At 47.2% G+C, this 22,952-nt stretch overlaps 1 protein-coding gene across 2 annotated transcripts in view; it reads right to left on the bottom strand.

The window, feature by feature from the left end:
• Positions 1-6,981: 6,981 nt before the first annotated feature.
• The window catches only part of Anxa2 (annexin A2), a 38,110-nt gene continuing 22,139 nt past the window's right edge, over positions 6,982-22,952 (bottom strand). Inside the window, exons 4-13 of one of the 2 annotated variants that reach the window (XM_006510796.3) lie at positions 22,627-22,721; positions 18,983-19,096; positions 15,710-15,800; positions 14,915-14,994; positions 13,517-13,576; positions 12,211-12,304; positions 11,126-11,221; positions 10,661-10,719; positions 9,000-9,122; positions 6,982-7,328 (exon numbers count right to left, since the gene is read on the bottom strand). In XM_006510796.3, the coding sequence (XP_006510859.1) occupies positions 7,269-7,328; positions 9,000-9,122; positions 10,661-10,719; positions 11,126-11,221; positions 12,211-12,304; positions 13,517-13,576; positions 14,915-14,994; positions 15,710-15,800; positions 18,983-19,096; positions 22,627-22,721 (872 nt within the window). In that variant the 3' untranslated portion in view covers positions 6,982-7,268. The remainder of the gene's footprint in view (positions 7,329-8,999; positions 9,123-10,660; positions 10,720-11,125; positions 11,222-12,210; positions 12,305-13,516; positions 13,577-14,914; positions 14,995-15,709; positions 15,801-18,982; positions 19,097-22,626; positions 22,722-22,952) is intronic. The other variant, NM_007585.3, reaches the window with a different exon arrangement.

The raw sequence follows: 22,952 nt of genomic DNA, 5'->3' as shown, positions 1-22,952 counted from the left end.
GTGGCTGCTGGCTTACTCACACCTCTCACTCTAGTGTGAAGAACTGAGCTACACATTCTGATTAGGAACGCATGGCGTGGACTGGCACGAATGCAAAAGAGGGCATTAGAGGGGACGAGTGGGCTTCTCTCACACACAGGAAACCTGCTGACACAAAGGATGCTTCAGTCTTTCCACAGAAAGCTAATTGAATGCACAAATGTAATATTTTTTTCCTGGGTACCTCCAACTTAACACCCAACGAGATGGCATCTTTCACATATATTTACAAAAGCCTTTCTTCACCCAGCAACATCGGTTCAGATTGCTTATAGATGCTGAGATAGCAAGTCACCCTTCTAACGCAATGAGATAAGTCATCTCTATAAACTTTGCTTACTCAAACGTACGGGAGTGAAAGAAATCAGGCCTCAGGCTTTTCTCAATAAATAGAATGAACAGTTAGGACTTGGTGGCTGCAGCGTGTTCTGCCTCATTGCTAGGAGATGTTTCAATTTCTCCCTTTCCTCTTCCCCTTTCTCTCTCTTCCCCTTCAGTGTGTCCCTCCCCACCCCTCCCTGTTTCTCCCTGGCACCAGAGTTTTCATCTCAATCATCGATAGAAAAAGGAGGCAAAGAAACAAGCCACTTATCAAGCCCTGAGGAGAAGTCTAGACGCTGGCGTCCTTGGAAGGCTCAAGATTGATCTAAAGGATTTTTGTCCTCAAATCATTTTTCTTGCTAAATGTAACTAGCTACTTTGTAAGCCTGGTTTCCCCTGCTTTAGCTCTGGCTACTAATAATTTGCATGCTGGAAACGTCATCTTCTGAGGAAGATTCTTACACATCATCATTTCTCCACTGTCCAGTAATCAAGCCAAGGGGATATGGGACCTTTGGGGTCTTCCCTTCAGCTTCCAATTAAGATTTCCCTCTTTTTATTTATCTTATTATTTTATTTAATTTTTAGCCCAGGCTTGCCTTCATCTCCATGAAGCTGGGGATAATCTTGGACTTCCAATTCCCCTGTTCCTACCTCCTAAGTGCTGGCATAATAGATGCACAACCATGCCCAATGTCGGAATTACTAGGAATCAAGCCCGGGGCTTCATGCATGCTCCAGCAATCACCTACCAGCTGATGCCCATCCCTTGCCTTGGTTTCTTGCTTCTTAATATGAAAGCCTACTTCCAAAACAAAACAAACAAACAAACAAACAACAACAACAAACCCTAACAGACAATTCCATTTCATACATGCCCTGGGAAACACAGTATAGACCCACCATGTCTGGACACTCAAGTTTTATACAAGCACATGGGTGAAGTGGATACATGTAAATGGTTTCAATGTGCAAAGCATGTTACGTTGTGCCACATGACCATCCTAACTCACATACAGGTCAGGGGGAAAACCTCCTGTGCATGGTCAGAGTGTGACACCTTTCATGGTTACCTGCCACATCCGCGGCCCTTTATGCCTCAAAGAATAAAGTTAGACTTTTGGTTGTGATCAGGTGACAAAATACTAAAACCTGTCTGACATCTCTTTCTGTCTCTTTGCAAAACAAAATTGTTTGAGAGTGTGCCAGTCTCCCAGACCACGGCCTTAGCTTCAAGAGAAGCTTTGGACACATTGAGGAGAATGGGCAGGAATCTGGAAGACATTGAGATGGAATTCCAATGGCCTTGGGATTCTGAAACACACTGGACAACCACAACTCACAAAAGAAGGCAGCAAGCAGGTCCTGACCCGTTTTCAAGAGTCCTTCCTCATCAGCTTGCCTTTTGGGGTTTTTCCTCACACCTGTGGGAGGATCAGGGCCAACAGATAAGAGGCTGGGCTCTTCCCGTCTCTCTGAGTCTGATTTCCCCTTCATCTTGCTGCCTCGCCCTCCTCCACCCTGAACCCTGAGGCTCATTTTCTGGAGAGAGTAAAGCAAGCTTCAAACTTGGGCAGAAACACTGCCCTGGCAGCCTCTGCCCAGCTCTTTGAACTTGCAGTTCAGCACGATAATTCGGGGTTAAAGAGAGAGGTCCCACTTCTTATGCAGTTCCTTGAACTCTGCCCCCAAGCACACGGATAAGTGGATTTGGGGATTCGGAGCACTGATTCTAATGTGCTGGGAGATTATTTGATTAAACAGCCCGTTATTGGTAAGGCACCTTAGTAGCATTCTGATGCATTATGGGCCCTGCATGACCCAGGAGCCACACTCCATCTGAATTTCCATCTCAAGTTTGCCCAAGGGTCATCATAGCAAGGCAGTCAGTCACACTCAGCTTGTTCAACACTGCTGCTGCTATCTTTGCTTTAACTGCATTTGAATTTCTGTATTTCCAGACTCCCCACATCTGTCCCGGGCTCATCTCAGGCACACATTCTGTGCCTGGTTAACACCTGAAGACTATTTGAGCACAACCTTTGGCAGATAGAAAAGTCTCCTGATAGAAAAGTGTAGTGAGGGGTTTGGGAGGGGACCACAATTCAGCTTGGGGAAGGTACTGATATAAGCTGCTGTCAACAGGACCTGGGGCCAGCAGCCTACACCCAGGGTATTCACATGTATGAACACAGGTGATGATATAGAAACACGCATGCTTATCTTTACACAGTCCATTCATGCAAGGACCTGCCAAAGACCAGGGGCCCTAGGGAAGGCCACTGACCGGCCAGACGGAGGATCAGGGTCACACTGAATCCTCATTGTATTACAATTGCGTTGCCAAGGCCAAGTCTAAATAAATGCACTTTATTTGTTCTCGAATCACTCAAAAATCACTTATCTGGGCTGGTGGGATTGTAAACTAGCCCGGAGTCATCATGAAAGACAATAAGGAGGCTCCCCATAAATATTAACAATACCCCAGCTACACCACTCTTGGGGATTCACCCCAAAGACTTCAAGCCAGTGTCGTCCAGAGACGCTTACACATCAGCGCTAATCCCAGTGGGGAGAGTACGAAAATAACCTAGGTGTCCAGCAAGAGGGGGACAGAGAAGGGAATGTGGTTTGTGGACACGGTGACTTTTTTTTTTTGAGTCATAAAAAGAAAAAAAAAAAGAGCCATGTATTTGCAGGAAAATGAACACAAGCAGAGATGATCATATTAAGTAAACCAAACCAGTTGCAGAAAAGACAAATGTCATATTTTTTTATTCAAGCATTAATGGTTTTCTCTCATTTGTGACTCCTAGATTTTATACATTCACACACAAAAAAATTTGTGTGTGTGTGTGTGTGTGTGTGTGTGTGTGTGTGTGTGTGTGTGTGTTAGACTAAAGTAGATGTAACACTTTCTAGGGGGGTAAAGGGGATCGATCAGTAGGGGGCAGGTGGCCTGGAGGAAGCATGAGAAAGAATGTGTTCAACATAAACTATATACATGTATAAAGCTTAAAAATAAATTTTAGAACTCCATCAGTGTTGAAGGCCATACAGCTAAACAAAACATCACTTGCCACCCACTAACCTTGTGTAGAGAGCAGGGCTGGTTATGACAAGTACCTAGCTTACTTCCCGGGGACTCTTACTAAGGCCTGCAGAAGGTGATGGGAACACGAGGAAGATGTTTTTGACGTCTGTCTTTGCACCTGTTTGTCTTCTCTTGAACTTTGGGCTGTAGACACCTACAGCCTTCCATGAGTGAAAGCTCAATGCCATGACAGGGACTCAAAGACATAGCACTAAGGACTTAGGAAGAGAACCTGGTAGGTAGGTAGCTCAGTGGGTCAGTGGTAGAGTGTTTGCTTAGCATGCATGAAGCTCTGGGTTTGATTCCCAGTATGGGAGTTTGATGGTTTTAAAAGTCAACTTGCCCAACTTAGACTCAGCTGAGCAAGAGTATCAATTTAGAAGTCATCTATATCAGGTTGACATGTTGGGATCGGTAGAGGATTCTCTTGATTGTTTTAATGGATGTGAGAAGGTCCAGATGTGGGCAGCACCTTCTGGTAGCAGCCCAGACCAAAAAGGATATGGGAGAAGGAAGGTTATCAGCTTTTTGCTGTTTGGCCCTTGTAGAGTCAGTTTACCCCAATGCTGCTGGTGATGCTGCTGCTGATGCTGGTGGTGATGGTGATGGTGATAATGCTGCTGCTGCTGCTACTACTACTACTACTACTGCTGCTACTGCTGCTTCTGGTGACAGTGACGGTGATGGTGATGGTGATAATGCTGCTGTGGTGGTGATGGTGATGGTAATCCCTAAGTTTTCCAGACTTCCAACTAATGCCCAGCAGCTTTCCAGAAACCCTCCAGGCCTTTAGTGCCATACTGGGGCTGCTGAAACATCCAGTCATGGAGATTGAACAACCACCAAGTTTTGGATCTTTCAGGTGTGAGACAACCATTGTTGGATTATTTTGACCCTATTCTGTAAGCTGTTTTAATAAATCTTTACATTTTGTTTTTTATATAAATTCATTCTATCAGTTCTGTCCTTCTAGACCAGTGGTTCTCAACCTTTCTAATGCTGTGACCCTTAAATATAGTTCTTTATGTTGTGGTTGACTCCCAAACATAAAATTATTTTGTTTCTATTCATAGTAATTTTGACACTTATGAATCATAATGTAAATATCTAATATGCAGATATCTGAACTGCAACTCCTGTAAAAGGGTCTTTTGATCACACACACACACACACACACACACACAGATCTCAACCCACAGGTTGAGAACTGCTCTCTAGAATCTAGAGGACCCTGGCTATCTTAGGGTTTTATTGCTATGAACAGACACCATGACCAAGGCAAGTCTTATAAAGGACAACATTTAATTGGGGCTGGCTTACAGGTTCAGAGGTTCAGCCCAGTATCATCAAGGCAGGAACATGGCAGCATCCAGGCAGGCATGGTGTGGGAGGAGCTGAGAGTTCTACATCTTCATACAAAGGTGGCTAGCAGAATACTGGCTTCCAGGCAGCTAGAGTGAGGCCCATACCCACAGTGACACACACATTCCAACAAGGCCACACTTCCTAATAGTGCCACTCACCTGGTCTCTTGAGTCATTGACTTTCTCAAGGGGCAGAAGAAATGAACCACTTAGTAGGCTGCAGTTGAATCTTTTACCAATTGTATGACTAGCATGTCCATCAATGGATGAGCCACTGGGATCTCGATGGCGGGCCTCCTCCCAGATGTAAAGACTCACCACAGACTTTACACAGATATGTTTCCTCCTTGCTCTCACCTACCTCAGACCTCTCCATAAAGAAGTGTCCTTCCTTCCTGTGTTCCCAATCCACTGTGGTTGGCCTAGCCCGGCTATCTGAGCATGCTTGCTGTAGCCTGACTCACTGGCAGGCAGGCTCTCGAGGTTGGGATTAGATGCAATTTATTTTATAAGTCTAATGACTACCAGAGACATTTGCAACACTGACTACAGAATCCAGGCTGGGGACTTAGTTCAGTAGTAGAGTGCCCACTAGCATATATGAAGCCCTGGGTTCAATTTCCAGTCATGGTGACACATGCCTATAATTCCAGCACTTGGGAATTGGAGGCAGAAAGTCACCCTCAGCTACATAGTGAGTGTGAGGTCACATGAGGCTTCCTGAACTACTTGAGACTCTATAAAATACATACATACATTCATACATACATACATACATACATACATACATACATACATACATACATACATACAAGAGACTGGAGAGATGGCTCCGAGGTTAAGAGCACGTACTGCTTTTGCTGAGGTTCTGAGTTCAGTTTCTAGTACGTAAGTGTGAACCATCCCTCACAACTGCCTTTAACTCCAGCCCAGGTGATCTGATGCCCTCTTGTGGTCACTTCAGGTACCTACACTCATGTGCACATCATACATACACACAGGCGCACATACGGCATTAAAAATAAAAATAAATCTCTCAAAGGTAGCAAAAACCAAACCTGTAAACCCACCCTGACAAAGAAAACCCAAAATATCTCATCCTACCTTAGACTTCTCCCCAGTTTGTGGCCACCCCAGATACTCGCTTTCATCTACCTTGCCCGCAGAAGAGGGACCTTGCCCTGGCCCTCTCATGTATAGCATGTGGATCATCCAAAAGAAACTTCCATTAGAGTCCAGGTATTCTTTTCCCACCAGAAGTGGGGACTGAGCTTAAGAAATATAGAGTGGCCGAGCGTGGTGGTGCACGCCTTTAATTCTAGCACTCAGGAGGCAGAGGCAGGCGGATTTCTGAGTTTGAGGCCAGCCTGGTCTACAGAGTGAGTTCCAGGACAGCCAGGGCTACACAGAGAAACCCTGTCTCGAAAAACCAAAAAAAAAAAAAAAAAAAATAGAGTGACTGAAGCGATGAATTTTTTTTTTTCTTTTGTGTGGTGCTACGGCCCTGTACTCATGTGTTATAGGACACTATCTTCCAAACATGGCAGGACCTTTGCCCACTTGAAATCTCAGTAGCTGTGATACCCACTCAGTCACACAACATGAAGCAAGAAGGGGCTTGTGAGACCCCTCCCCCAGGGTATACTCACCATTAGTGGGTTACGTCATGAGTGCGGGAAGAAGTTTATTGCCCACCCTAACCCGACTTGAGGATACATAAGACATATACTTCCTGGGAGGGACAGGGACATTTTATTCAGTGGTGAAGTTTCCCAGGCCTCTTCAAGTAACCCTCAACCGAGGTTCTCTTCTCTTAAGTAACTCTCTGTAAGCCCATTTGTTCACCAAGTTAGACTGCGGTGGAATCATTTCTCTGGTGTGTTGTCAGCGTTCATCTGGGTGAATAAAACATTTGCTGTCCCCAAGGAGAAGTACACACACAGATAAGAGCTGTAGCCCTTGCCTAAGGGGTAAAATTTGAACTGTATATAATTTTAAATTCACTCATCCTTTTAAAAAAGTGCATCTGTATAGTGGCTACCAGAGGGAAGAGATAAGTTCTAGAACTTTCATCCTCTAGGGGCAACCTCCCTGGGCGAACAATCAAATCCCAAGTATGTCTGCTTTCTGAACAGTGGCTTGAAAGCAAAGGCAACGGCATTCTTGTTTCTAAAGTAAAAACGGTTTATTCACGACACAGTACATAAGAGGAAGTGTCTCATGTCACAGACGCTACGCCCCACTCCCTGGAATGTTCACTTCTTTGGCATAAAGGAGAGAATGAGGAGAAAGCCAGGCAAGGGCAGCTAAGATGGGGAAAGGGTCGGCAGCCCTGTCATCATCCTCACAGGGAGGAGCTCAGGGGTCCATTAGTGGAGAGCGAAGTCTCTAGAACGCCAGGTTGGGGCACAGGTAGAGCCACTTCTGGGTGATCCACTGTGCTGAGCCCTTCAGTCATCCCCACCACACAGGTACAGCAGTGCCTTCTGGTAGTCACCCTTGGTGTCTTGCTGCAGTGGCCAGAAAGAAAGAAAAGTAGTGTCAGAAGAAAAAAAAAATAGATTGTACAGCAACCCGCCATAGCCTTGGTGTGCCCTGGGGACTTGCAGGCCTGCACAGTGGACCAAAGCCCTGGCCCTCTGAAGCGCAGTGGGAAATGGTACGTCACCCTGTCAGGACTGCGAGGGAGGGCGGAGAATGTCTCCCACACTGCAGGTCCTGCAGGGCCTTCTGCAGCAGGCCCGAGTTTCTCCTGCACCTGCGCCCTTCTGCACAGGACAGGGTAGAACCTTGGCTGCCTCCCTTTGAAGTTTTGTGGACTTTAAGGATGCATGAAAATAACTAGTGACGTGGAGAAATAATTTCTAACAGCTTAGCTGTCCCTGGCTTTAATCGTGTGCCCTAAGAAGCATGGCTGCACTGACCCCCCAAAACACACACACACACACACACACACACACACACACACACACAATTGTCCTTGGTGACCATAGACCAAGATAGATATAGAAATGTCAGGATCTTTTAGAAAGGGGATTGCAGCCAAGCCTGGTAATGCACACCTATAAGCTTAGCTAACTAGGAGGATGAGGCAGGAGAATCACAAGTTCAAGGCCAGCTCAGACATCTTAGTGAGAACCCTTCTCAAAGAGAAGAAGGAGGGGTTGGGAGAAAGTTTAATCTGCAAAACGCTTTCCACACAAGCATGGGGACCTGAGTTCAATTCCCCACTTTAAGAAGCCAGGGCTGGTGATGTGCAATGTCACCCGCACTGAGAAGCAGAGACAGGAGGATCTCTGGGGTTCACCACCCAGCCAGCCTCATTCAGTCACTGAGTCCCGACTCTCAGTCAGAAATCCTGTCTCAGCAAACAAGGTGGACAGTTCCTGAGGAATGACTCCAGAGGTTGACCGCTGGCCTGCACACACACATGCACACCCACACCCAGACAATACACATACTACCACCACCCAAAAAAGTTTAAAAAGCTGTGGTTGCTAGCTCAGTGGTAGAGGGCTTACTTAGCATATGCAAGGCCTAGGCTCCATCCCCAGAGTAACACTCCTGGCAGCTGAGCACAGTGTTAACACCAGGAAGGCTCCAGCATTCCAAAATGCAGACACTAAGTTCACAGAAGAGGTGGGTTGGCAAGAGACAAATTGTCAGGCCTCTCTGAGGATCTTCAGGAAGCAGGAGCATTATAGAATACAAAACGCCTTTGGCCTTCAGAGTCCCTCTGATTGTCACCAGGTCATGCAGGATCGTCACTATAAACACCTATGACCACTGTAGAGTGACACTTGTGGGAAATGTATAAACCTGCTTTGAACCTATGAGCCTACGAAAATCATATAGGCTACTTTCAATATAAATCCCTGATTCTTGGTGCCCAGAGTCTATTCTCTACGAAATGAGAAAACAGGAAGGTCACCACTCTGCCATTGTTCTCTACAGCCACCTGCACACACACACACACACACATGCACACACACACACACACACACACACACACATGCACATACACATATACACACCCACATAGTCATACACACATGCATGCACACATGCAATGCAGATGCACATGCATGCACACACACATGTACACACACATATACACACCCACATAGTTATACACACACACACCATGCCTGGCAGAGCCAGGTCCATGCCACAGGCTTTACCTGGATGTAGTAGTACAGGGACTTGCCATATTTCCTCTTGAATTCAGATCTGATTTTCAGCATGTCCACTTCACTGCGAGAGACCATGATTCTAATCAGGACCTTGTCTCGAGTCCCCTTGCCCTGAAAGTCAAAGTGATGATCAGAGTTAAGTTCCTTGACAAGGTTATCATTAAAAAAAGCACCCACCACAGTTTTTTCTGGCTCGTGTGTGTGTGTGTGTGTGTGTGTGTGTGTGTGTGTGTGTCTAGGGAAGCCCTCTGGAGTCCAGAAAAGAGTGTCAGATCCCCTAAAGCTGGCATTCCAGATGGTTGCTTGCTGTCCAGCCTGGAACTGGGAGCCAAACCAGGATTTCGACAACAGCAGCCAGCTTGTTTAATGCCTGCACTCATGTGGGTCGTGATCTTACAAGACTTAAAAATGCAGTGCTGAGACTGTTTCCTTAATGAAGATGAGCACCTTAGATTTCCAAGCACATCTGAATGTTTCAAGATTTATTTAAAAATTTCTAAGTATGTGTCTGGGGGAGCCCATAGGTGTACATGTAGGTGCACACGGAGGCCAGAAGAGGGCATCAGATCTCCTGTAGCTGAAGTTTCAGGAGCCTATGAATGATTCAAACTAGATGCTGAGAAGCCAAGGGGGCCTCTGCAGGAGCAGTGTGTGCTCTTAACTGCTGAGCCGCCTCTCCAGTCAGCTCTGCTTCTGACCGCCAGCCTGCAAGTTTGCATATGCAGCAAAGGGCTGGTGGACACTTAGGGGTGCAGAGAGGATGGGTCGGCACGCTGTTCTTATGGCTCTTTGTGAATGCATGAAATAGCCTGCACTAAGGAAACTATCTGTAACAGGGAGCCCAAGGAGAGCAGGCAGAGGGTCAGCATGGACACGGGGGGCGGAGGGGGGGTGCTCCAGAGAAGAAATCAGGGTCCTGGAAAGCAGACCAGTCCTGGCAGGACGAGAACCAGAACAAGGCTCGTCCGGGGCAGCTCATGCAGGAAGATCACCCAGCTGTGCATCTGCAAAGCTGGCCTTGGCTCCAGGCGCTCTGCCTGCCTTCTTTATCAAGAAGATAAAAATGGACGCCCTGCAGGGTTTCCTGCCAGGACTTAAGGGAGGGAACTGAAAAGCTGTTGTGTAGTGCCTGCTGATGGTCACTCACATCCTGTTTGCTTTTATCCTGGGACTAATGGGACACCATAGCTGAAAGCCCCAGCAGAAATCAGACACCGTTGTCACCTTACCCTTTCCCTCCAGTGACACCTTATTCTGGAGCTGCATCGCATGTATTTAAACAACTGAGAGAAGATGGAATGGTGCTTTCTCACCTGCCAAATACAATCTCAGCTAGCTAGTGGGAACCCATCCTCTAAACTAGTGCTTACCAACCTGTGGGTCTCAACCCCTTAGGGGTTGCATACCAGGTATCCTGCGTTTCAGATATTTACATTGCAATTCATAACTATAGCAAAAGTCCAGTTCTGAAGTAGCAACCAAATAACCTATGGTTAGGGGCCACCACAACATGAGGAACTGTATTAAAGGGTTGCTGCAACTGGAAGACTGAGAACCACTGCCCTAAACACTAGTCACAGAGATTCAGTTTGAGCCAAAACAGAGGTGGAGCTTAGTGGAAATGGAGCCTCTGGGCCAGCAGTCCTTACCTTCATGGAGTCGTACAGCCGGTCAGCGAAGTACAGGGGCTTGTTCTGGATGCACTGGACTGTGGGAAGGAGACAGAGGTCAGGGCTGCCCGCCTGGCCCTAAGACACTGACCAGAATGGGCCCGTCCATGGACAAAGGCTGTAGAAGGCTAAGGGGAACTCAGAATCTTGTGAACTAGCAGGCTCTACCCACTGCGGTACCTTCAACCACGAGGTGCAGAGGTCACTGACGACCGGGTGTCTATGTAAGCTTGCCCAGTATAGCCCTCCCTTCTCCACCCAACTTAGCCCTTCCTGGCAATTTAAGCCCATTTCATATCTTTAAATCTACAGTCAATCCTAAAACTCTCCAAGACATGCAGAAAAGCCACCACACCTCTCAAGTCCCCTTGAAGCAAGCACACAGCCATTCCTTCCTCCTGTTTCTGTCCTCCCTGCCAGGGAGGAAGGGCCATACTTGCTCACCCAGGTTCAGGAAGGCGTTCTCCAGGTCCCCTTTGACCTCTTTCTTGATGCTCTCCAGCATGTCATAAGGGCTGTAGCTCTTGTACCTTTCGAACACTAAGAAAAGCAACAAATGATATCAGAAGTGCTAGTCAAAGCTGCATGCATGATCTATGTAATTAGACACTTTGATTAAACAACAGCAGCAACAAAAATAAAACAACCAACAACTAAAGGTGATTCCTGATGCATCCTAGGGGTAGGCGGTCATCTAGGGGCTGGAGGTCACCTTGGTGGACCAGAGCTGATTTGTACCTGTCTTGCCAGAGGACCCAGGTCTAGCTCCTGTCCCTAATGGCTCTGCCTAGGCCACAGAATGTGACCATCTCTATGCTCTCTCACTGGAATCCATCTATGTGGATGTCATGTGAAACAGTAAGAGCCGGGTGGTTATGTCCTGTACTTCAACAATCGTGGCAAGAACAAAGGATCCTCTAGTAAGAAGGGGAACAGGGGAAGCCCAGGGAGACGGCTCGGTTGGCAACATGCTTGTCTTACAACCAACCAGAAGGCCCTGTGTTTAGCCCCCAAACCCAAAACCCATGATTTGAAAATCAAAATCAAAACAAAACAAAAAAGCGAAACACGATGGTGTGCTTGGTGTGCTTGCAATCCCAGCGCTGTGAAGGCTGAGGCGGGTGGATAGCAGCTCTCTTCTGTCCAGGTTGCCTAGCCTACTTTTTTAATTCAAGGGCAATGAGTCTAAAAGACAAACCAGACAAACAAAAACCACCCCAGGGTGAACGGTTCCAAAGGTGTGACACCTAAGGTTTACCTCTGGCTCCCATATGCACAATCAAATACAAATACATCCATGTGAACACACACACATACACACACACAGTGAAACAACTAACATATCAAATATTGAACATATTTGGGGACAGAGGGTTCACAGTGAGATAGGAGGCCAAGTGATTTGATAAAGGAAACTGAAAGATCTGCGTGGAGAACAGGTGTTGTTCTGGAGATCTATCTGCTCCTCGGTGCAGCCTTCGCCACCTGAGAGCCTCCAGGCCCCGAGGCCTCGCTGGCACGGCACCCACCTTTCTGGAGGTGGCACACACTGCGCTCAGTCATGATGCTGATCCACTTGGGGACGTCGGTTCCTTTCCTCTTCACCCCGGCATCATAGAGCTCCTGTGGGAGATGCAGCCAACCAGAAGTTAACCACACACCCCTAGCAGAGATGCAGCCAACCAGGAGAAGTTAACCACACACCCCTAGCAGAGATGCAGCCAACCAGAAGTTAACCACACCCACCCCTAGCAAATGTTACTTAAAAAGCCCATTCCAAGAGACAAGTGAGCACACGAGCTCATACTGCAGGCGTAACCCACAATGCGCCACTTAGAACAGGTGTGCTCAAGTTCTGGCTTCTGGGGCCACGCTGAGCTATCTCCCTAGACCACAAAGCCTACTTGTAGCACGTGTTAAAAACCTTTCTCTTATACTTGAGTACTCCCCAGACTATATTAAAGTGGAGGTGCATGATTTTGTCTGCAGCTATTATGACTTGCTTGCTAAAAGATAACCAAACAGCTGACCCCTCTGGGTGAGGCATACCTAGTTTGCAGCTGTCTAAATTAGCTTTATGAGGAAGCCACGGGCCCCTGTCCCCACTGAGTGGAGCAGGGAGCCTTCCTAGCCTGGTGTGCCTACCTCATCTGCTCCGGCTTCCCTACCAGCTTAGTGTCAGGACCTAGCACGTCTGTGGAATCAGAGCCTGAATGAGCCAACGGGAAGTGGGTACAGAGCTGGTAACTGACCCTGGCATTACAACTACGGTTCCTGGAAACAAACCTCATATTCTCAGATGGGCTGAGGCTTTAAAAGGCCCATTCCTCCCTTAGAAGGGACATCACTTAGTTTTACCCCTCCCACGGCTGTGGGCTGGATTCATGGACACACTTCTAATGATCAGAATATGACAAGAATGTGTGACACCTGAGACGGAGTCATAAGAGCATGAGGGCTTCTGGATCCCTCTTGGATCACTCGCTCTAGGGAGGGCAGCGGCAATGTCATCAGGGACATTCAAGCAGCCCGTGGAGGCCTACGTGGAGGAGTGCTAACATCTCTTGCCAACAGTAAGTCACACATGAGCCACGTGGGAAAGAACCCTTTGACCTGGCCATGCTCTCAGTAATTACAGTCCTAACCAACTTGTCTTGTCTACAACCATATGAGAGACCTTGAGCCAGAATTATCTGATCAACCCAGTCTCCATCCCTGACCCAGAGGATCTGAGAGATAACAAATGTTAGTTTGAGGTTATTCATTGTACATAAAGAAATAGTTGTGTGAGATACAACCCCTCCAAATACACACGCCATGAAGCTTGGCACATACCCGGGCATCCTGGTCAATCAGCTCGTAGTCAATAACTGAGCCATCCTCTGCTCGTCTGCCCTGTAGGGGAAAAACAAGAAGGACCATCAGACCTAGCTCTTGGTGCATTCTAAAACTGGAGGCAGGGAAAACAAAAAACAAAAAAACAAGGACCATCAGTTTCCTCTCCACCCCGGGTGAGCCATAACCTCATTCCCAAATGAATACAGCATTTCACATGTTAATCTAGACAAGGCCAACGAAGAAAGAGATGGTCAGGGAAGGAAGTGGGTAAGCTCTGTCTCACCATTGTTAGCCAACCCTGGGTACGCTAGCCTGAGTGAGCATCTTACTGAATTCCCTGACCCATGTCCCAGAGAAGCTGAGCCCATTTAAGTCTCATCCGTCAAGCTGTGTATAATGGTGAGACTCATGGCAACTGAGAGTGCCGTGATGATGCAGTATGCAAATGAAGGGAAGAGCTATTGTAGTAAACAGTAGGCTGAGCCCAGAAGTGCTAGGACGGGGCCTGAGCTGAACCCTCAGGGACTGGCAGTTTGGTGGTGGCCAGGGGCACTCTGCATTCACAGGCAGAAGGGGAACAGGTCTACAGGTGAGTGGTACAACACCCAAGGTCATCACAGAGAAGAAGGAAAGAAACACAGTGATGAAGATGGGGGTTCCCAGGCCCAGGGTGAAGGTGGTGGAGCTTTCTGAAAGGGTATAGAAGCTATGGGTTTTGGTCAAAGAAGCAAGATACAAGTAGATTCTAAAAAAGACCCAGAGTCTGCAGTGCCTGGATGGGGAGCAAATGAAGACAGGAGAGTCACAGAGTTGTCACTGTCATGGAGATGCAAGTGGGCCAGGCTGCAACACACTCCTCAGTCACTTGCCACAGGGCTCCCTGAGAGAATTCCCTTCCCTTGAGAGACTGGTGTTTAGGTGCATGCCGGCCGGAACTAGAGATTCACGGGAGACATTCCTTACATCCACATTAATGTGGTAATGTTAGCAAAGTGCCTCAAAGACCCACACATATGCCAAAGGACTAGTGAGGCAAGGTTTGCATGTGCGCGCACACAAGCGAAAGGTGAAAGGAGTGAGGTCACTTTAATGCGTCCGCTGTGGCCACAAATAGAGGCAAAGTGACCTTCCTTTAGTCACTCGGTGCAGGTTAGCACAGAAATCCAGGCCAGAGCTTGGGAGCTGCCCACCCCTCCCCTGGCCCCGCGTCCAGTTGTCCACAGGGTTCTGCAGGATAAGAAATCCTATTAACAAATATGACAGTTCTGCAGAGACGGGAGTGCAGCGGAATTTCTGAGCAGGCACAAGGATTTAGTTAATTCCCTCCCCAGTATAGAAGGAGCTGAGCCTGCTGTGGAAGGAGGCAAGGGGAGGGAGGGAGGGAGGGAGACCAACCTTTGCAAGGGCGACCATCAGCTTTCGGAAGTCTCCAGATGTGTCAGAGATGATGTCCTTCTCCAGATCAGTCTTGTACACTGAGGAGACAACACATCTGGCTTGATGCCCCCCGCAGGCACACCCAAGCACCCAAGCACCCACTACAACGGGTCTGTCACCCACCAAGTTTCAAAACGCAGGCATTGTTGTTTAGTGTAGAAATAGCCTGAGTCCCCAACTGAGGATGGAGTTTCTAGAAGGGGGTCTACTCACAGGAGATCAAATCTAGGGTGACTGTCAGTCTAAGGGACAAACAAGCCTAAGTCAAACCCAGGGGTCCCCGGGTTCTCTTTAATCAGCGAACTTGTCTCTGACTAAAATATTGTTTCTCAAGCTGCTAAGATGGCTCAGTAGATAAAAGTGCTTACAGCCGCATCTGATGACCTGAGTTCCAGGCACCGGACCCCCTCACAGTAGAAGGATAGAATCCGCAGCCTTGAGGGTTGTCCTCTGACCTCCACGACTGTGCCTAATGTGCTAAGTGTGTGCTTGAAACCCCAGTGCTGTGGAGGCAGAAGCAAGGGCATCCCAGGACTCACTAGCCAGCCAGCCTCGACTAATTGGTATGCTCCAGGCTTAGCGAGAACATTGTCAAAATGCAGGTGGATGGCTCCCGAGAACACCACCTGAGGTTGACCCTTCTCTTCATACTCATGAACGCAAGCATGCACGGGAGCACGCATGCAAGAGTGCGCACGGGGATGCACAAACGCTCTGGGCTAAGAGGGTGGGTCTCAGAAGCAGGCTACTCACTTTCCTTGTACACTCTGTTGATCTCTTGCAGCTCCTGGTTGGTTCGTGAGCAGATGATCTCAATGAGGGAGTCCTCGTCAGTCCCCAGGCCCTGGGAAGCAAGACACCCAGACATCAGCAGCCTCCCTCACCTCAGCCTCCCTCGAGGCTGGCCTCCGTCAAGTAAAGAGCAAACAGATGGCTCCGTCAGGGTCGCCCCTCCTGAGCAGCCTGTGCTCTGCTCCTCAAACACTACATAAAGCTGCTTCTTTTCTTTTCTTCTTTTCTTTTCTTTTCTTTTCTTTTCTTCTCTTTTCTTCTCTTTTCTCTTCTTTTCTTTTCTTTTTCACATCACCAGATTCCAAGATGTTGTAAGCAGAACATCTATATTCTACTATGTTTTTGAAAAACGAATGAGAAGAGACAGCCTTGTAGTATCTATCCCTGAGCACCAGAGGAGGCCACGGGGTTCCGACTCGATATCTGTCTTTCTTAGTTCCTATCTCAACCACCCACCATTTTAATAAACAGGAAATAGTTGTCTTCATTGACCAAGAAGTGGTGTGGGGCCGCTGTCAGCAGCTGCCACAGATTAGAACATCTCCTTAGCGGAAAGGTGCTAGTTAGGATGAAAATTCGCCTCTCTTCTTTGAAACGCAAAAATGGCTTAGTGTTTAAAAAAAATGCATCCTGTTACTTCCATTTTTGCTTGATTACTCTGCACTTTTCGGGTATTTAGGAAGAAGGAATAACAAAAGTGCCAAATAAGCCTAGAGGCTAGCACTTTATTAGGAAATGAGAGTTTAATGAGTGGGATATTTGAATTTAATATATACACTTTTGAGCGTGCTAGGGAGCTTGAAAGGACTCAATGAAACGTGTATTTCAAAGCTGGCTTCCTGATCAAAGTCAAGACTTAATAACAAGGGTCTTCTAGTACATGTCTTTGCGAATATAGAGGTACCACTTTGAACTAAGTAGAATTACAACTGTATAAATGTAAATCAATTATAAGGTGTTAATACAATAAGAAAGGTACTTACCCACATGAAAAGTGTGTCAGCTATTAATTAAACTTATTAGAGAGTAGATGCCCCTTTAAAATGTGCCTTGTATAATCTAAGCTAAGCCCCGGGTTAATAGTTAATTTTGAATCTTAGTCTTAATCTAATCTTTGACTCTTCTCCCCAGGATTTTAATCATAGTTTTTTTCACAGGTTCCAGTGAAACCCCAAATCCTTCCCTTGTTAGCCAAAGGTCTACATAGCACTCTGAACCTCTCAAGGGGTGTGCTGAGATGGTCACGGAGCATCTCTGAGTATTTCCAGGGAGAGGCAGGCTTTTCAAAGATGACAGAAATAAAGTCTAACTCATGTGTCAGAAGAAATGCTGGGTCCTGACACCGAGGGAAAGTGAGCCGAGCACAGTATCTCGCCTTCCATCGCCCACACATCGGAGAAGTCTAATAGGGCTTTATCTCCACTTTCAAAGGTGACCTTGGCAATTTCTAAAACTTGGCCCAAGCTTTCCACAGCTTAAGAATAATTCTTATCACAGGGCCAACCTCTCCTGTGACATACGGCAAAACACTGCCACTGGTATTGCCCGATGTGAAAACAGATTTTTTTTGAAAGCATCATTTTTGCTAACGTCACTTGAAGATCTTCGGAAGAGTCACTCAACCATGATAGCTAATGGAAGAGCTGGCGTCTGGTCAAAGATGGTGCAGTTAAAGCGCCTTTCATTGGACCCAGTTACTTGGATTAGTGGAGTGACTGACAGCTCACACAGGTCTGCTTTAAGTCAATAATACCCGACCATAGATACCAGTGAAATCACATAAATCTCAACTAAGTGGATTCTTGACAAAAATAAGATGAACTGATCCAAGTGTTGATAGTTAAAGAAACCTGGGAAAAAATTGGCTTACACATGACCCCAATGGCCCAAAGGCTTGGCAATCTCAGGAATGCTACTATCATCAAAGCTGTTGTTGGCATGAAAGTACACTCTCCTTTTCTTCTTTCTTCTTCTTCTTCTTCTTCTTCTTCTTCTTCTTCTTCTCCTTCTCCTTCTCCTTCTCCTTCTCCTTCTCCTTCTCCTTCTCCTTCTCCTTCTCCTTCTTCTTCTTCTTCTCTCTCTCTCTCTCTCTCTCTCTCTCTCTCTCTAGACAAGGTCTCAGATATCCCACCCTGGCCTTAAACTTCCTTGAGCTTTTGATCCCCCTGCCTCCACTTCTGGAGTGCTAGGATTATTAGCCTGCACCCTGTGCCTGGTGTGTCACGGCACTGACTGGTACCTCCTCTGCAGTACAGCCTGCCTAGGATGCCACTTGAGCTATGCTGATGAACTAAAAAAGAGACAGAGAGAGATTTGACAAATCCTACAGTGGCTCTGGGCTATCAGTTCCAGGGTTCTGGTGGTACTCTATGTGTGAAGGGGCCTCATTCCTAGTGTGTTCTCCAGAAAGGATGACAACCCAACAGGGTGACATACAGCTTCCCCTCATTGAAGATGCCTTACCAAAAAGTACCAGCAGAGGGCAGCCTCAGATTATCCAACATGTCACAAGTACACAGAGAAGGGGCCCTGAGCTTTGCTGTGGCAGACATTTGTCTATCTCTTACATTTGAGTAATATTGGGTAGCTTAGGTGAGCACAAAATCCAAGGACGTTTCTAAACTAGAATTTACTAATTTAACCTCAATTCCCATGTTCAAAATAGCTTTGCAAAATCAAAACTTAGATAACAATATTATGTCCTGCAGAAACTTCCCATTGGATTCAGGTGCCAGTCCCACCCTGATATCGACCCTCACCTGCACTGCATTGCTGATTTTTGGACCAAATCCAAATTTTGGCCCAGCAACGGATTGGGGGGGGGCAGGGGGAAGCCAGAGGAAGCAGCATCCAGGAGGGCATGGGCAGAATCTGCAAGCTTTACTGAACAAAAGCTGTTTTTCTTTCTCCTTAATACCACACATATCCTCCTTAAAAAGGAAGTGTAATCAAGGAAGCAGTTTTCCCAAGAGGCATTCCAATCGCCCAGGTGCCGAGTCTCAGCAGCTGCTAACCATCACTAAGCTGCTAAGCATCAGGAAATTTCTTTGCCGTCGTTAAAAAAGAGAGAGATTGAAATATTTTTGGTTCAAATCCTGACAACTTATAGCATTGGGGGGAAATGACTTCAAATAAGACTCCAACACAACTGACAATCACCTAGTTACACTCAAAAGGCTGTAATTCACAGACGCTAATGGGCAGGTTGACGGATGACACCCCACACGTGTTTACCTTCATGGAAGCTTTTAGTTCCGAAGCATCATACTGGGCAGGTGTCTTCAATAGGCCCAAAATCACCGTCTCCAGGTGGCCAGATAAGGCTGACTTCAGCGCTGACGGGAGCTCCTGTAAAAGGGAGATGTCTCAGAGCTGCTTGGAACCAACGTCCACTCTGGAACCAGCGAGACAGAAATAAGATGGCTCTCTCTGAAAAGCAGGCTGTGTGTGAGTCTTTGACCACTCTGCCGTTTGGGGAGAACTTCCTCGTCCCCTACATCAGACCAGGAGGGCAGAAACCACATGGTAAGGGAATCCACTAACACCCAGGCTGATCACTAGGTAGCTGTAGCTGATAGCTCCTGAGAGGAGAGCTAAGAGTGGAGTCTCAGGGAGATTTCCAAGTCAAGCTGAAAAGAAGTGAGGTAGAAAGACCAGTGGAGTCCTGCAGGTCTATAGAGGTCCCAGGGAAGGCGTTTGTGATGCTGCTCTAGGGTGGGACCTTGTAGCCTGGAGCTAGCTGTGCTAGCGAGGCCGGGGGTGGGGGGGAGGGTGCTGAGCTTTCCCTATGTAAAACACCGCACCTCGCCCTGAGCCATCTCCCATCTCCTCCAGGTTGGGGCGGTGATGAATATGATGTGAACTCCAGCCCCTCAGAGTCCCTTTCAACTTCCTGTTGGACAGTGTCATCATCACGCCACTATCATCATGAACACACAATTTTAATAAAGTCGGAGGTCTGAGGCAGCACTCAGATATGTAGACAGATATCCTTAATTCAGGGTGGCTCTTAAAGATATTTCCTCGGCGACTGGATACTCACCAGCCATGGGAATGGACTAGGCCACAGCTGCACTGAACTGAACTGCATTTATTTTTATGTGGGGTGTGCGTGTTGCATGTGTGTGTGTGTGTGTGTGTGTGTAGGAGCATATGCGGGTTAAGGTCACAGAACAAGCTTAGTTGTCATTCCTCAGGTGCCCTCCACTTTCTGATTGAGATAAGGTCTCTTGTTGGCCTGGAACTTGGCCCTGTAGGCTGGCTGGCCAACAATTTCTGAGGCTCCACAAGCCTCTAAAGGTAACATACAGCAAGTGTCAAGAAAGTCAGACCTGGCATGGATGCGAACAAGCATTAGGCCCAGCCCATTCACCTCCTCCTTCTGGCTGCTGATGCCCTAACCATGCATGGGAGGTAGGAAGGTCTTTCTAAAACAACACATACCAATTATAACACCAGCTTTCCAAATTGGAACCCTGAGGTTAAGTGACTCCCAACTTGGTCTGTCCTTGACACTCCCCCTCCCGCCCCCACCCCCATCTCTGCTCTCACCTCAGGGGACATCTGGGGCACCTACTGGATTTTTCCACTTTGACTTGAATTGCTCAGAATGCCCAGTATAGGACTCAGCACAAATAAAAATCCCAGAAGGGATCAATAGAACAACAACTGTTCTCTGCATAGAGAAACCTTGTGTCTAGCACTAGTTTGAAGGGACAAAGCATAAAATGCAAACTTCCTCCCTGTGTCCCTCTTTTACTAGCTGTGACAGTATCTGCAGCAGCTCACCACCTGGGCAGGGTCCCTCTGTCCCTCTAGACCAGTGGTTCGCAACCTTCCTAGTGCTGCAACCCTTTAATAGGGTTCTTTGTCCTGGTCAGAAAGGCCACGGTGATCCCAGCCACAAAAGTATTTTTGTTGCTACTTCATAACTGTGTGTTTGCTGCTACTCTGAGTCATCAGGTAAACATCTGTTTTCCGGTGGTCTTAGGCGAGTCCTGTGAAAGGGTTGCTCAACCCCTGAAAGAGATCATGACCCACAGACTGTGAACCACTGCTGCAGACCAGTCTTGACAAACAGTGCACCTAAAACAATACTAGGACGTCCTTTTAGAAAATTACCTCAGGCAGTTGCGGCATCTTCCTGTGACAGATAATCACCCTGGACCATTAAGTATCATCAGGGCAGTGGGCTGTCCTTAGCACGCGCTAATGCCTGTGTGTTTGCTGACCCTTCTCATGATTCTAATAATGTGTTTACTCCAACAGGCTCTGCAGGATCTGCGTTCTCCAGCTACCTAACATGAAGCCAAGCTCAGTGTGCACACACAGTTCCAAGGCCACACTGAATGAGCAGTTATTTCCTTCAGTCCAGAATAGTGGATCTCCTGTTCCAACGGGAACTTGGCTCTTGCAGCTCTCAGATCCTTTGGGACAGCCAGAGACATAAAACACTCCCTTCTGAGCCTCACTGCAGAAGATTAACACACGTCATCCCGTGAAAGGAGAATTGTAATGCATGTGGGATGAAGGGAGCTAGCTGCTTTCCCATTTACGTCCTTTCCCAACTGCTTTGGAGCACGGAGGACAGAGCTTCAGCCAGGCTTGACCTGGAACTCCCAGGACCTGGTGGTCACGCCAACTCCAGGGACACACAGTTTCTCCTGGCATTCTTTCAGGTCAATGCTACTGTAGCGGGGAGTGAAAGCCTCAAGTCAGGCGGGAGCCGCATGAGGTCACCCTGATGGCACTGTCCGAATATAAGTCAAAAGCTTTTAATAGCAAAGCGTTAGAGATTAAGTAGCATATCCTTAAAGGTAAAATGTCCTAGTGCTGTGGGAAACTAAGGTGGACAAGACGGGGCCTGCTTTAGCCACGAGTGGACGAGCAAAGGGAAAACACACACAGAAAACTCCATAAACACTAGGAGCGAAGCCTATTGAAGATAGCAGGCTGGACCACAGCACTTCAGCCACGATGAATCTGATAAAGAAGCTGTGTGTGTGTGTGTGTGTGTGTGTGTGTGTGTGTGTGTGTGAGATTTAGAGCTCTCTGAATCAGCTAAATTGACTGTCTGGGGAGCCCCAGGAATCCTATCTAGCGTCCCTAGCACTGGGGTATTTAGCTCTTTTAACGTGGATGCTGAAGATTGAACTCAGATACTCATGCTTGTGTGACAAGCACTTTACCAACAGAGCTGTCTCCCCAGCCCCTCAGTGTAAATGAGAAGCACACGTTAGGACTCACGCCCAGTGGAGGAAACCATTCTGAAATTACATTCACAACATCTGACGAAGAAGCCAGAGAAGCCATGAGAGGAAGTGAGTTGCTACCTAAGCACAGCAATGACAGAGTCAGCACATAACCCGTGGGACCATTGCTTCTCTTCCTTGTCGTCTATTCCAGAATGCCTCCCTCGTGTGTTCCAGGATGTCACCTTTCCATTCTACCTCCCACGGCTGTACCTATGAAAGCAGCAACCCTCTCAAGGATATAAGAGGGAAACCTTGGACATCCAAGAGTTCTAGAAGGATCCTTTTGGTTAAAGAAGATCCACAACTCACAAAAAGAAAAAGTAATGTTGGACGGGGTAGGGGTGGAGAATGGGTTAGCAGGTAATGGTGCTAAATGTAAAAAAAAAAAAAAAAAAAAAAAAAAAAAAAAAAAAAAGCCAGATGTGGTATCCCCAGCATTTCTGTGACAAGATAGAAATTGAAGACAGGGGAATCATCTGGAAGCTTTAGGGCCTGCCACCCTACGGTATGCAGGGCAACACAAACAAGGGACACACACACACACATATTAATTAAGAACAGAACAGGCAATATCTGAGAACATTAACTCAACAAGGCCTGCCCTCCACACTAAGGTTCCAGTACCTTTTTGGTCCTTCTCTGATAGGCGAAGGCAATGTCCTGCCTCTGCACATTGCTGCGGTTTGTCAGGATGTTGACAATGGTGACCTCATCCACTCCTGTGGAGAATCAAGTTATGAACAGTTACCCCACCACACGCTTTAGGAGACGTTCACACAGTGAAATCCACATACTCTCTCCCCAACCCAATACTAGAATGTCACGACTAGCTCATCCCTCTTCCTGACCAAACACAGGCACCCTCATTACCTTCTTCCCCAGAAAGCCTTGGACCTTGGGCCTCAACCCTTTAAATATTTGCACTTAAAAAGCTATTTTATTCATAAATT

Source organism: Mus musculus, chromosome 9 (assembly GCF_000001635.26).
Source record: "Mus musculus strain C57BL/6J chromosome 9, GRCm38.p6 C57BL/6J".
NCBI classification, from domain to species: domain Eukaryota; kingdom Metazoa; phylum Chordata; class Mammalia; order Rodentia; family Muridae; genus Mus; species Mus musculus.
This window is presented reverse-complemented; position numbering and strand designations above follow the sequence as displayed.